At 41.0% G+C, this 15,365-nt stretch overlaps 2 protein-coding genes across 5 annotated transcripts in view; both read right to left on the bottom strand.

The window, feature by feature from the left end:
* Nucleotides 1-8,591, bottom strand: part of ncoa1 (nuclear receptor coactivator 1) — a 41,447-nt gene extending 32,856 nt beyond the window's left edge. For 2 of the 4 annotated variants that reach the window (XM_029496994.1, XM_029496997.1), the window contains exons 1-3: nt 8,410-8,591; nt 7,943-8,211; nt 7,686-7,843 (exon numbers count right to left, since the gene is read on the bottom strand). The gene's annotated coding sequence lies outside the window, so the exon portion shown is untranslated. The remainder of the gene's footprint in view (nt 1-7,685; nt 7,844-7,942; nt 8,212-8,409) is intronic. The other 2 variants (XM_029496995.1, XM_029496996.1) reach the window with 2 other exon arrangements.
* A 4,289-nt stretch (nt 8,592-12,880) lies between these two features.
* On the bottom strand, nt 12,881-14,291 carry ptrhd1 (peptidyl-tRNA hydrolase domain containing 1). The gene is made up of 2 exons (XM_029496857.1): nt 14,071-14,291; nt 12,881-13,290 (listed from the first exon to the last, which is right to left on the bottom strand). Exons 1-2 carry the CDS (start codon nt 14,278-14,280, stop codon nt 13,120-13,122), a joined length of 381 nt encoding a protein of 126 aa, XP_029352717.1. The 5' UTR covers nt 14,281-14,291; the 3' UTR covers nt 12,881-13,119.
* Between the last annotated feature and the right edge of the window lie 1,074 nt (nt 14,292-15,365).

The raw sequence follows: 15,365 nt of genomic DNA, 5'->3' as shown, positions 1-15,365 counted from the left end.
GATACTCAACAAAAATTCATTTAACTGCAAGTCTGGACATGTTTGAGATCTCATCAAAAAAAAAAAAAAAAAAAAAAAAAAGGTCAATGATTGGTCAGGAAACAACAGAAGGAGACAGAAATTACTCACCATCTGCCTGTAAACTGGGGGTTTTTCTGTCAGTCTTTTGTGGCACATGTAAACCTCGTTCCTAATACTCATTTAACTCAATAACATGCTGTCTTGTTCATAGCCAAACTGAAATTATGCTGCTCATGTAGAGTCCTCGCTCTTGCCTTCGTTTCTATAAAACCTGTTTTTCCATTACACATATTAAGATGTAAAGTGCAGCCTAACAGTTGCGGAACTGGCTGTGATGGAAACCACACCTCGGTGACCTGCATTTCAGCTGAATGGGCCACGAGGCGAGGGGGGTGAAGGTGGGACCGGGGAGGCAAGAGACTCTGTGGGGAAATGTCCTTGCTTATTATTATCAGGGAGAAGATGAGACGCTTCAGTGAGAGGACTCTGATGAGGCTGAGCACAAAGTCAAACAGTTTTAAGGACCTACAAGTAAAATCAACAAGAGGTAATAATTATTAGAGTGCTACTATAAACAGAAGATGTAACTAATACTGAGTATCCCGTTCAACAGTAAATTAACATGCCATGACTGAAGACGACTGGAAGAGGATGATGAAAGTGTAACAATGAGAGGATCGTTTAAGCCAGAACAATCAGGAAAAGTCTTTGAGTTACAGCCAAGCAGATGTTGTAGCGGTGCTTTGAGCTCACAATGGCAACACCAAGACACTGATCTTTAGCCATGTTTTAATTTCGAGTGATGCCATAACAACATCTGATAACTATACTTCATATCAAGCGCAGCTGAGATTGCTGGGATCGCTCTAACGTTTATTTGTTGTATCATATCGTGAGTATTTTCAATGTGAATCACTTCATCACTCATGCTGCTGTGATTTGCTGTACAAATAAACTTTCCCTGCCCAGCAATTTGATGTGGGTTTGTGTGAGCCGGTGTGTTACCTGCAGCAGATTCACAAAACCAGTTGTGCGATTGCACGATTGTTTCCACCAAAACAATCAAATATTTGCAGAAGTTCACCCTTCATTTAGAATACATCCAGCACGTCACCTTCCTTTCAAAACAAAGTCTTTGTGATTCACTCACTTATGCAATGTAGCATTACGGTATAAAGGATAAAGCGCTGAAAACATGTTTATATTTAAAAAGATGTTTTTTTTTTATTTTTATTAAAAAGATTTTTTTATTATTTTTTTTTGTTGGGTATCTTTACTGTCTTTAGCTCTGTTGTCCCTGTCAGCAGCACATCCTCAGACTGCTTGCTGTTCCAAAATCTACTGCAGGTGATGTAACACGACATATGATGTTTATTGGATTACCGCATCAATGTCAATGTTGTTGCTGGAAAGCTCTTCTTTTTGTGCCGCAGTTACACAATCTGCCGAGCGTGCAGCATGTTAAGGGTGCTCTGACATCAGCCGGGGTTGACCGTTAAATCCAAACAGCTCTCACGTGGCTGCCTCTGCACCCGACTGCTGTTTTAGTCCTTCTATCCTCCTGAACCTCTTTTCCCTGTAATGACTTTTCCTTAGTTTTTCTTTTAAGTTTCAACTGAGCTCAGGCAGTCCAAAGAAAATGTCTGGGGAAACCCCGGCCAGTGAGACAATTGGAAAGTCCTGGAAACATATCTATGGAAAAAAAAAAAAAAAAAAAAGGATCAGCAAGATTGGTGTTGCCTGTTTTGTTTACAGTACCATGTGTGGGTGCAGAACTAACAACCACAATAATAATAAGATAAAAACACCTGCTGCAAATAAAATTGTCACAGCCAACAGCCAGCCCTTGAACCACAAACAGCCGTTCCCTCTGCCGCATTAGCCTACACAACAAAACAACCACTTCCTTTCTTCTTAATGCTCCGTTTCCCTCCGTCAGTAGTCACAGTCTAGACATCACTGCTGCTGCAGGTAACTGTGCCACTGTGCAATAAATCAGGATGCTTTTCCTGTAACTCCACAGAAAGACAAAGCACTTACACACACACTGTTTGCTGCTGCTGAAGTTTCTCCAGATGCTCATTAAAGCTCAGTGTTTCAGCCTCCGCTCGCTTACACCACGACAATGTAACCTTGCGTCATCAAACCCCTGAGCCAGGAGAGTCTCTGGGGGGGGGGGGGGGGGGGGGCAGCACACATGAAACGAAAGTGAAATGTTTGTCTCTCTGCTGAGCTCAGCTGGGCCAGTGTGAGCAGGACGCAAAACTTCTGCCAGCCACCATCCATTAGGCCTATCAAGATTTCGTGTCAGGATTTAAAGAGCAGAAACATTTGCAATCAGAAAAATATCGTGCAACTGGACTGAACAAAAGACATTAAAGATTCCTGCAAGTGTTTGGGCAGAAACAGTGAGATGGGGAACGCCAAAAAGGTTGTACCTCCAGTTTATCTGGATATTTTTTCCACCTTGAATAGATTCATCTAGTTCAGTTCTGGCCAGGAGACTCTTGCGTGTTGCAGTGCATCTTAAAATTCATTTATAATGTCTAAAGAAATTATTACCAATGTGGAAAGTAGGATGAAAAAAAAATAAAAATAAAATACAGTAGATTGTACAATATTTAAATGACTTTCTGGTAAACAAGGAAGTGAAACTACAGTATAATTATGCATTAATTGAATTCTTTTCACCCCACCTCTACACAACCATGATTGTGTTCAGGGTGTGGCTGCCGCCCATATAAAATAAACACATTAAAAACTTTTGAGGTTCAAATTAACTTTGATGTGAACAGAGATTAATAACAGAGTTAATCACTTCAGGGCTGTTAATTATACTTTCAAAAAATGATTGATGGAGGGAAGAAAGTTTTAATAAGTTGTCTGTCATTTCAGGAGGTCATCAAATTTTGTTATTATCAAGAAAGAGCCAGGTGGAGCCAGGCCTCTTCCTCCTGTGACATAATTATCTCTCAGTGCGGCAGAGCTTATGTTGTCTTTGTTAGCCACACCGTGCACCAGCCTTTACTCGAAATTCAATCTCCAATCCAGCAATAATCGTGACTACAGAAAAACAAACAAACAAAAAAGCAAAAGTGGTGCCACGTTATGGCAATTCTGCCTGCAGAAATGATAAATATCTGAGAAACCGAAGAGTGCTGATGCAACTAAACCACCTGCTTAAAACCCAGTCACATACAAACTTTTATGCACCACTTTGCATCTAAGGTGAGATACCCATGACTAATAAACTCCCTGGAACGAAGGCATACACCTGTCACATCGGCAGAGAGTAATGTGCCTGTGAACAAAGTTTTCTCCGCCGCTTCATCGCCTTCTCCTTTCCCACCATTATCATGCCGGCAAACACATTTTTCATTAAGAAACTCAAACAATTCAAATCTACGCCGGAAGGTGCAAACTATTGTGCAAGTCTTCTGACCTTGTTTTAGAAAAATTGGGCCACTGGGGCTCAAGTGTAAACTCGCCCACAACACCACAACAACCGTTTTCTGTGCTATTTTCTCGCTTGTCCTATCAGTTTCTTCCTCTGCGCAGTCTCTCTGCTTCTCTCATTCTTTGCCTTTACCTTTCTCCTTCCCTCCATTTCCTCCAAACTCTCACAAATTCACACAGTGTGCTGCACAAGTCCCCCCCCTTTTTTTTTTCCAGGCGAGAATGTAGGCCATCGCTCTGACAGCAGGAAGGCAGCAAGGAGGCGAAGCAGCGACGCTCTTCTCTTCTTTCCTGCATTCTGCTCGCTCACAGCAGCTGAAGACAGCAGGCATGTATGGCTATGTGTGTGTGTGTGTGTTATTGCCAGCACCAGGATTGAGGGACAAACCACGGTGTATAGCAGCTCATGGTTTACAGGCTACCCCGAGAGCCAATATGCTACAGTTCTTCAAAAACAAGAACTGCTGCGCCTCACAGTGCAGAAAACCCACGACGCTCGGAAAGAAACTGTCTCTCTACACGCTCTGATTTATGATTTATGATCTGTCATAACACTGACCTGGCCAGGACTATGCAAACCAAGGCCACCATGCTGAAACCAGGAAATGGAGTCATTACATCTTAATCTAAGGAAAACTGTATTTTACCTTCAAGTAAATAAACAGGAAACCACAAGTTATAGGATGATGGAGGGGGAGGACTTCTACCTCAGTTGTATTGACAGACCAATTAAATTGCTAGCTAATATCAGTATTGGCTTCAATAGTCTGGATCTGCCATTCAGATTCCACTAAATCAGATATTTAAAGGTACTATGGGTCATTTTGAAATTTCAAAGATGGGCGCACCCTGGTGGTAGTAACCAAAAAAGACAACACATGGCACTTCAAATCAAAACAACACTGAATCCTGTCCTGAGCTTTGACCTGTGAGAGGAACTCTGCTAACCCAACTCTCAGATTGCTGCATTTAATGAGGCACCGCCTCTCTCGTACACCTGACCTTAGAGGTCACCAAATGTCACGGCAATCCTCCCAATAATTGTTGAAATATTTAAGCCTGCACCAAAACATGTGGGCTGACGGAAAGTTCCCCTCAAAAAAGAACCACCAGAGACGTAAAAGTTTAAAAGTGCTGATTTCAGGAGAGCAGTTGACCTCTGTGCCCCTAATCTGCGAATGCGAGACTCTAGAGGTTGTTTTATTGTACTTGCCCTTCCAAAAAAGTCTGCACAGAAACACTTTTTATCATCGTGCATACGACTTGTCATCTGCCAATAGCAACACACTAAATCATCACTTTTCTCCACAGTCCTGGTTTGTATTAGCCATTAACACAATAGGGTTTCAATTATGTCTGGAAAATTAAAGCATGTGTGTCTGTAAATTAAGCAATGAAAAGTTTGATCGTTTCATCCACAGTGAGTGCACAACTTTCCACCGGCCACCAGCCTTTTAGCATCTCACTGGAGGATTGTAATTGTAACTTTTTTCTTTTTTTAAGAGGATGTCAGCAGCTTGAATTGGACTTCACACCAAGCAACAGGACAAACTGAGTGAAGACCAGACAATGGCAGCAAACAGTTCAATGGAATGAATCATCCAACCAAAGAAATAGAAGACAGAATAAAGATGATGAAGACAAACAATACTGAAAGATTTAAAGACAGGTTTTGATCGTGAGATTATGACTTCCAGTTTGTTTTGTTTGTTTTTTTAATATTAAACTTTATGCCGGTACAAAAGATAGATTTACAGTTACGTGACCATCTGAGCACCACCTGACTGTCCACCAAAACAAAAATAAATAAAAGTTGCTGGATGTTCATTTCTGACCCACAGCAAAAGCATCAGAGGGACATTTTCACAGGTTGGGTGCAGGTGTCCCAGAGGAGAGGGGACTCAAAGCAAACAGCATGAATAACCTTCTACAGCTCCAGCAGAAGAATGCTGTGACAGTGGCAGGCGGGCTGCAGCAGTGCTGAGTGCTAAAATGGCTGCTCATTCTCAATACAGACACAGAGCTTAGCTAGGAAGAGGAGGACAAAGAGGAGGAGGAGGAGGAAGAAGAGGACAAACAGGATGAGGAGGACGAAGAGGATGAAGAGGAGGAGGGCTCCCACTCCCAACAATTTGCCTCAAACGTGGCTCATCCTGAGATAGGCTTTAACAGCCTGCGTGTGGAGCGATTAATGTCAATGCCATTTCAGTTTGCTTTGCCACAGAGTGAATATGAAACACTTGGGATTATTAGAATGAGAGATGTTTGTTCCTCTAAAATCATGAAGCAGCAGCAGTTTCCTCCCTCGTCCGACTCCACAAACACATCAGTGCGCTCAAACTCTCCCTTTTTAACTGCAGCGCTTCGGCTTATCACTACGCAGTGACAAGATCTAGTTAAGTGTCTTCTCTTCTCAAGAGATAGAGTCGATTATTTGCATGTGGTATAACACACAGTATCATCTGTGCATTTCTCTTCCCCTTGAGTGGTAAAGTTTGGACACCAATGTATTTGATCACCACAAGGCAAAACTAATAGGCAATTAAAAAAAACAACAACAACAACTACCACCGTCAGTTTCTGATCACAGCAAAGTCACTTTGCGGTTTACTTTGCTCTGCGAAGCAGGAACACAAACTTTGAACTGCATGAGTGGGGCCCACACTGAACTCTATATCCTGGCTCTTATCTGGACTGTATCTTAGCCCAGAGAGGCCCTGCTACTACGCTTTCACTTACATCACATAGTGTGCAACACCAATTCCTCACAGACGCACACAGATAAACTGGGATCATCAAGCACAGTGAAGCAAAACAAAGTAGTCGCCTGCAGCGTGCCAAAAGATAATGATTTATCTTTTTTTTTTTTTTTTTTTAACAAGTAAATCATTTAAACACAGAAAAGAAGAAGTTAATGTTGATGAAAAAGGATTTCAGTTGTTTATAAGTAATGCCATAAAGCTTGCTGCTCTATTCATGTGTTGGCTGTCACCCACTGAATTATAATCGTGAAACCAGCGTCTTGGAATTACACAAACTTTTATGATTTGAGAAGGAAAAAATGTTGTTTTTTTTTTTTTTTTGTTTGTTTTAATTCCCTGCTGGAGATCACGAAGCCACAGGCAATAAGAGTAAATCATATTTGACTTATTATCAAACATTCTTGACTTGTTTGTTGCTTTGCGTTTATTTGCATCGTATGTCAGAACACAACTCATGTAGAAAGGTTTAGCCTGGCTTGAGTCTAAAAATGCACACGTATTTGCGTTGAGGGCTCACTAAAACCTAATTCAGCCTTAATGTCAAAGCCTCATGCTTTAATTTCTGTCAGCCTGCTGCAGCTCCGAAGCTCAAAAGCATGATCTTTAACTAATGTGAATATTCAAATGGTTTTATCATTAATAATCATTTTTATTTTAAATGATAACGTTCTGAGCAGGTCATAATGAACACGACTCTGTCACTCAATGAACCCTCTATCATGTGACTATTTAGACTTTAAATTGTAATAAACTGTGAAAACATATTCAATGTTGGTATAAATCATTTTTATGAGTTTTTGAATGTGACAAGCAATTAAATATTTAGGTCTTGCAGCCTTCTAACAGTGTACTCAGTCCATAAAATATAATACTTGCATGGAACAGACTTTTTGAGAACAGCCTTCTTCCTACAAGTGAAAAGATTTCTTAACGAATTAAAAGAAAAACAGCTGATTTAAGTTTTTATTCCAGCTGTTCATCCTACTCGTCTTTGTTATATCGATATAGAATTTGATGATTTCATGATTTCACAGATTCAAGAATTTATCTAAAGCATACTACGCGTTAATGAATCAGCATTAATCGACTGAGAAAATAATAATTACCTAAAGCCATTACACATTTTCTTCACTTAGCTTAACCAATATTTCTTGACTAGACTTGAATGTATTTAGAACAAATACAAGTTAGTGGACTAGTTTGGTTGAAAACTTATAACTATCGTGAATTTAAAAAAAAACTAAAAAAACAAAACAAGGGTTCAGGCTCTCAGTTTTTCGCGTTCACGCAAGTTGCAGGTGAATTAGCGACACCTGCAGGAGGAGCAGCTGTGTCTTACATAAGATCAGTCAGATCTCCTTTTTCTTTGCAGGTGGCGAAGCAGCAGCAGCATTAAAAACACACACACACACACAGTTGTCATATCTATGCATGTGAATATCCCACCGTGCACAGCCTGCAGTGTGTCCGGTTGCAGGAGATAGTGGATTGTAGTGAGCTTGTGTGGAAAAATCAACAATGAGTCAGGCGTGTTTGGAGGCCCCTCGGCTCATCCTCCCTCCGCTGCAGCGGACACTCAGACCACGGTTTGTTGGACTGACATGCTGTCATGCAAAACAATTATTATTATTTCTTTTCTTTTTTTGGGATGTTGGTGGCGGGGGGGGGGGGGGACAGAAAGAGGCAGATGTCAGCTGACTCACCTGATCTGTCGTCTGTTTTAACTTCTTTAAAACAAAAACAAAAACAAAACAAAGAAGTTGTCACGGTGGATGATTAATTCCCATGCAGCTTGGAAGACTTGTTAGCCTGTTCAGCTAACCAGCCTCTCCTGCAGCCTCTCTGTCGACAGGGACAGTCGGATGTGTTGACTTTTTTAATTCTTCTTCTTCTTTCTGAGCCTCTTGTTACTTTGGCTTTATGATTTTGCGGTCAGCTGTGAAGATCATGTTATAAACCCGACTGGATCCGCCTGGAAACCGGGCAAAAGTTGGAGGTTAGCTGGCGCCTCGGCAATTTACCGTCAGCTAATGTTGACAAACAAGCCTGCGTGGTTAAAATCACACACACTCACACGGAGACAGACACACGCACACACAGACACACACACACGACTCGCAGCTCAGCTAACGCCAGGCTGCTAGCTCCGTTAGCTTAGCTGGCTAACCACCTTGCTAAATCCAGACCTCGGTCCAGAAAATCCGTTTTCTCCGAGTCCGGCTTGTGTCCCGTCGGCCGGGGGGACTCGTAAATAACTCTGGGGTTCACTTGTTGGGGGTTTTCGGCCCTTCAATGACGGCGCACTCGCGTTTGCAAACCCAAGTTATCGCTTTGGTCTCTGCTCTCCGCCATTTCCAATCTCTCAACACAAACAAACAGCGCTGCTCGCGCACGACGAGCGTAGAAGCGCGCCCCCGAGGAGGGGCAGCGGGCAGGAGGTGAAGAGAAGACCTGAGGAAGAACTGAGGAAGAACTGAGGAAGAACTAAGGAACAACTGAGGAAGACCTGAAGAAGAACTGAGGAAGAACTAAGGAACAACTGAGGAAGACCTGAAGAAGAACTGAGGAAGACCTGAAGAAGAACTGAGGAAGAACTGAGGAAGAACTGAGGAAGACCTGAGGAAGAACCGAGGAAGAGCTGAGGAAGAGCTGAGGAAGAACTAAGGAACAACTGAGGAAGACCTGAAGAAGAACTGAGGAAGACCTGAAGAAGAACTGAGGAAGAACTAAGGAACAACTGAGGAAGACCTGAAGAAGAACTGAGGAAGAACTGAGGAAGACCTGAAGAAGAACTGAGGAAGACCTGAAGAGGAACTGAGGAAGAACTGAGGAAGACCTGAAGAAGAACTGAGGAAGAACTAAGGAACAACTGAGGAAGACCTGAAGAAGAACTGAGGAAGAACTAAGGAACAACTGAGGAAGACCTGAAGAAGAACTGAGGAAGACCTGAAGAAGAACTGAGGAAGAACTGAGGAAGAACTGAGGAAGACCTGAAGAAGAACTGAGGAAGACCTGAAGAAGAACTGAGGAAGACCTGAAGAACTGAAGAAGAACCGAGGAAGACCTGAAGAAGAACTGAGGAAGAACCGAGGAAGACCTGAAGAAGAACTGAGGAAGAACCGAGGAAGACCTGAAGAAGAACCGAGGAAGACCTGAAGAAGAACTGAGGAAGGACTGAGGAAGACCTGAAGAAGAACTGAGGAAGACCTGAAGAAGACCTGAGGGAGAACCGAGGAAGACCTGAAGAAGAACCGAGGAAGACCTGAAGAAGACCTGAGGAAGACCTGAGGAAGACATGAAGACCTGAGGAAGACCTGAAGAAGACCTGAGGAAGACCTGAGGAAGAACTGAGGAAGACCTGAAGAAGAACCGAGGAAGACCTGAAGAAGAACTGAGGAAGACCTGAAGAAGAACTGAGGAAGACCTGAAGAAGAACTGAAGAAGAACCGAGGAAGACCTGAGGAAGAACTGAGGAAGACCTGAGGAAGAACTGAGGAAGACCTGAAGAAAAATTGAAGAAGAATTGAAGAAGACCTGAGGAAGATCTGCAGGTCCTTCAGGGGGAGCCTGATACCGACTGTGGAGACACACACCTGAACACATTAGGACCTTCTCAGCGTGGGAACAGGAGCCCGACCCATCAGGGGGCTCTGACTCAGAGAGCAACACTGTCTGACTGACAAACAACTACAAATGCACACAAAGCGAACACCACAAAAACTAACCAGAGAAATGATGAATCTGTACGGTACAAATGTGGCAACAATGGGACACAAAATTAACTACAAAGTCATAAAACTACCACAGTTACACAAAACACTTACAAAGAAACACAAAACAAACACTAACAACACAAAGTCATAAAACAACCACAAAGAGAGACACAAGACACCTTCAGAGACTGAAATGTCAAAAACCAACCACAAACACACACAACTTCAAAGACACAAAACCACACCAGAGACATAAAAATATAAAGCTTGTGTGTCTTTGTTGTGTCTCTTGCAGTGATAGTTGTGTTCTCTGCAGTGACAGACACACACGAAGGAGTGAGTCTTTGAAGCTGTTTCGTGCCGTCTGATGAGCCACACTTCTAGAAGGTCACATGCACTTTCCAACAAAGTGGGATCACTGTGATGTGTGATGTGAGGTGTTTGTTGTGCAGATGGGACACATCGTTGTGTTTCATTATAATTACAGAACTCACTGTAATGAAGTTTTATTAGCAAAGTTAAGTCTCCAGCTCAGCTCGGAGCAGAATAACACTTCAGAAACTCCAAGTCCTGCCGAAGATGGCAGCTACACAACCACACCACTCTCAGTAAAACAACCACTTCCCTTTTAAAGTTTTTAACAGATTTGTATTTCAGATATTTTCTGAAGATTTTTCAAAAATGCAGTTTTCCACAGAGCTGTTTGTCCCAGTGTCTGTTATTCTAGTTTAACTTATGATAGCGAGATTTTCAAGTGAACTTTAGTTGGGGTGTTTTTTTTTTTTTTTTGTGCGTTCAGTTCAGTTAGAGTTGAAACACAAAGGACGCTGAGTTTGTGGCTTCGGATGGCTCACTCTATAAAACCTTGTAAAATGTTTGTGCTGAAAGGTACAGAAGAAGAATTTACTTCTTTTTTTTTTTCAGCATAACCTTAGCAATTTGAACATGCACAATACAAATGTACAAACAGGATTATTTAGAGGCCAGGACAGCTTCTTACATGTTTTTCCAGCCGCAAACAGGATTTTATTTCTTATGTAGAGTTGGCCTCTACATAAGAAATAAACAGTTTAACGCAGATTTTGGAGACATGGACTTTGCTCTGTGAGCGTAAAGAGACCCCTGCCGATGTGTGTTGTTTATCTCCTTGTCTAAGTGACAGTTCTTCAGCAGATATTCTGGGAAATCCTCGTGTAATAAAATACATTTTGCATAATAAGTTAATAGGTCAATTGCATTCCCTCAGTCTCACTTCAAAGCTTAAGTGGGTGACTCATAAATGCTCTTTACTGTCGCAGCTGATTGATCACTATTATTGTGCTTTTGTTTTGTTTTACATTTCTAGATAATTGCCAGTGAACAGCTCATCATAACATTCCTGGAGTGGGCGGTGAAACTACTCTCCACATCTCCTCCGTGAACAGGTATATTCATCCACAGCATGCAAACCACCCATCAATTCCTCTCCATCCTCATCTAGCCTTGATTTTCTGTCAACCCTCTGAGCCCTAAATGAGTGAAAACACTCTGCTGCCTTCTGGATGGAAAACGCGATTTTTCTTTCATTCATTCTACTTGTTGATACGAAACATGAAGACGTGACAGGTCCTTTGTGAGAGATTGTGTTATGTAACTTTGTTTTTCTTTTTGCTTGTGGACGTTATTGCTGCTCCTGCATGAAGCTTGAATTATTAATAATGTTAATAATGAAATTTTATCAGTTGACAGACAGCTAATCAATTCAATTCATCCCTCAGTTCTCAGCTGTTCAGCTCGACGTCTCCCTCTGTAAACACCTTGCTGACAGTCAGACAAAACTAAAACAACAGGGACACATTTGATGGACACAACTATCTGCTCGGTCTTGTCAGGTGAGAATTGAGCTCCTTGAATCTTAATGTGTTAACATTTTTTTTCCATTTGAATGTTTTTTCCCTTTTTAAATAAATGCTCTTTATCTCCCCGCCTGTCAGCGGTTTGTCCGGGCTCTGCAGGGCCCCTTTGGGAGACGAGTGAAGGTCAACTGTGAGACCCGTCATGGCGGAACTGTGGGAAAGGTCAAACGCCTCCAGTTGAACTAAAGCAACCAGAAGTAGGCGGCCATATTAAGTGTTTGATTACAAGACAAACATTACTTTGTCAAAATAGCAAGAGTTTTTACAGAGGACATTATCAGAAACAGGATTTAGTTTTTACTAACCTATTAATTGTGTATTAGCTGTGTCCTGAAACAGCAGCTCAAGGGATGTTTTGTTAAAATCCTTATCGGGTGTGGAGACTAAAGATGAACATTGCTATTTACCTAACAAACACAAATGCCATTTAGTTGTGACTGAATTGAGGCAACTCAGGCAAAACAAGGAGCGACCTCAGTTTCAGCTGGCGAGGATTCGTGTCCTTGTTGACACCTCGACCCAGAATATGTTTTATCCACAGACGTCTCCAAAGACACGACCAGCTCAGCACAACCTGTTTTCAATTCACTGCTTTGGAATCACATATTACCTTTTCACCAAAGGTCCTACATCATAAATGTGTATTCAATGTAGCTCAGATTAATGCAGAACAACCACAGAGCCAAATTTTATTCAGATTTTTTTTTTTTTTTTTAGTTCAAACAAGATAATTTCAGGATACTTGAATTTGGGTTTGTTCAGAAAAATTTGATTTTAACATACTGATTATTATGTTTTCATAAAAATAGAGTACTCTCACATTACCATGTTAAAATTAAATACTTTCCCCCCAATATATAATTATATACATAACTTTAATTCACATAATTAATAGTTCAAGTTTGGTTCTGAGAACATCCAGCTCCTGCTGTTTATCTCACGATGAAGTATACAAATGGTAAAGTATGATTCCTGTATGTGGAACATATATGTACATAATGTAATATAAAATAATGAGTTTCTGAAGAAGGTGTATGGTATTATGTAGAATATTTACTCAAACAAAATAAGACAAGTCAGATCATTTCCATCTTCGAATAAAGAATTGATAGTGAATCTAAACCATAATACACTTTAAGTGGTGCTTCTCTGCCTTCCAGCCCATATTTTTGTGTTTCTGCAAAATCTGAACAAAAGAGGCGTCAGGAGCATTTTCAGCTAAAAGCATTGAACACCACGATCCATGAGAGGACGGCGTTTTTTCAAAGCGAGTCATTTGAAGAGCTTGAACTTGCGCAGCAGCGGCTGAACAGTCTCTTTAGGATACGGCTTCAGGGCCAGACATGTGGGGATGTTCTCCGGCTGCTCGATCCAAAGCTTGTGGGAAACGCCGGCCTGAGTCAGACTGTCTGACAGAGTGGAGAGGGCAGCTTCGTCCGGGGCCTGCACACAAAACACACAGATTTCTGAGGATTTGTGTCACACACCAACAATAAAGACAAAGACAGAGATACTGTTTGTGTTGCATCAGTTAAATTTTGTTCTGCTATAACTTGTCCGTAGTGTCTCTGTTTTTATGTGTTTGTTTACAAAAAGGCTGTGATGTGACTTTTCCATCTGAGGGACTCATAAAGGATCATCTCATCTCTGATGGCCAGGAAACCTAAATAACACGATATTTATTATTCAGTCCTTAAATACGGCCAGTCTGGCTGCTACACTTAAATTCACTGACTTACAGGTTCACATACTAAAAACACAGGAAGTGGAAGAAAAGATTGTCTCAGTCAAAACGAGCACTTCGAAATTTCGTCTTTTTAAAAATACACAGTATTTCGGCGCGACTCTCTCCTAAGTAGGAACTAAAATATAATCTCTCTATAATATTTTTGATTCATTTTTAAATTCGGCTCAAATATCAGACGCCAAAATAAAACGGGAGTGCAAAAAAAAAAAAACATTATTGTTGATCATACGACGCGACACCAACTGGCTGATGAGCTAAAAATGCTACTATGCTAATGCTAACTGAGCAGTAACGCTAAAAAAAAAGTTTAGTCAACATTTAATATTTATGTCAATTAATGTTCAAGTTTTCTGAGTCACACGGTTACTCACGTTTTCTGCTGCTCTAAAAATATAAGACTCGCAAGTTTGTCGACAACTACGGAAATTAAAAATGCCAAATGTTTGAACGGAGTCTGGTGGAAATGTGGCTCTCACCCCGAGCACCACTTTGTGCATGGAGTCCAGATCGGCCAGGTACCGGACCGTGTCCGGGTCCGAGTAGTGCAGGTGGACCGCGGCGGTGGCGGCGTGACAGGCCTGGGTGATCACGGCCCCCAGAGGCCAGGACAGCTTGTGGACCAGATCCGACCGGACAACCACGTACTGGACCAGCCGGCCGGGAGAGCCGGCTCCGGAGGCCGCCATCTTGACCAGGACCGACCCGGAACCGGATGTTGGATTTGTTTTACTTCCGGACCAGCTGCTGTGAATCACCGAATCAACAGATTTTAACGCCCTCTGATGGTCACAGCTGGAAACTCCTTCTTATTTAAAGTAAATTTATTTTATCATCAAAATAACAACAATAATAAAATAATTCAGTTTAAAACCATCAGAAAATAAAAACTTTTTCTGTCTGTCGTCCTTCATTTTAATTCTCCTCCTTTAAAACACAGCACACACTATCCAGCACGCTGAGTGTGTTTTCTCATGTTGTCTTTGTAGAAGCAGGTAAAGCTTTATGAATTATCTTTCAAAGCTGATGTGTGTTTTCTGGAAATTAGAGATTCAGAATCTGCTGATGAAGCCGACGTATAAAATGGTTGACTGGACTCTGATTTGATGAAATACAACAATCTGAGAGAATATTAAGGATAATAATAATAATAAAACACGATTCATTTATGAATTATTAACGAGGAAACTACTGATGAGGTCAACTTTGTAAGTTTGTGGAAGTTTGTGTTCCTGGAAATGAGAACTAAAATGAGTTTAAATGCTTTTTAATAATTTTAACCTTTTATCCTTTTATGTAGTTTTTTTTTTTTTATTGTCTTTTGAAACTTAAATGGTGCCATTAATATATATTGACTTGTACTAAAGTTCAGTTCCAACTGGATCTTTTTCTGAATCGAATCTGACGTCAAAAATGGAACAATTACTTTTGATTATTGATTGATTTTTAGATTCGTCTATAAAGTGAGAGTGAAAATGATGAAAAAATGTCTGATGTGTGTGAAGTCCAAGATCTCGGATTGAAACGGTTGTTTTATTTGGCTGATCAGTTGAAAAATCAAATATAACAAAATTTAAAAAGCATCAATTGCTGAAGCTTTTACAATCAAACATTTGGAACTGTTGCTAAAATTTTTTTTACCAACGTTATTGTCAAAACAGTCGATTTCCTGTCAGACAAGTTAACTCATAAATAAACCTCCATATTAGTACATCTCTTAAAATGCTGTTTTTATTTAAAAAAAACAACAAACAAACAAATAAATGACAAGAAA

The sequence above is a fragment of the Echeneis naucrates genome, chromosome 24 (genome assembly GCF_900963305.1).
Source record: "Echeneis naucrates chromosome 24, fEcheNa1.1, whole genome shotgun sequence".
NCBI lineage: Eukaryota > Metazoa > Chordata > Actinopteri > Carangiformes > Echeneidae > Echeneis > Echeneis naucrates.
This window is presented reverse-complemented; position numbering and strand designations above follow the sequence as displayed.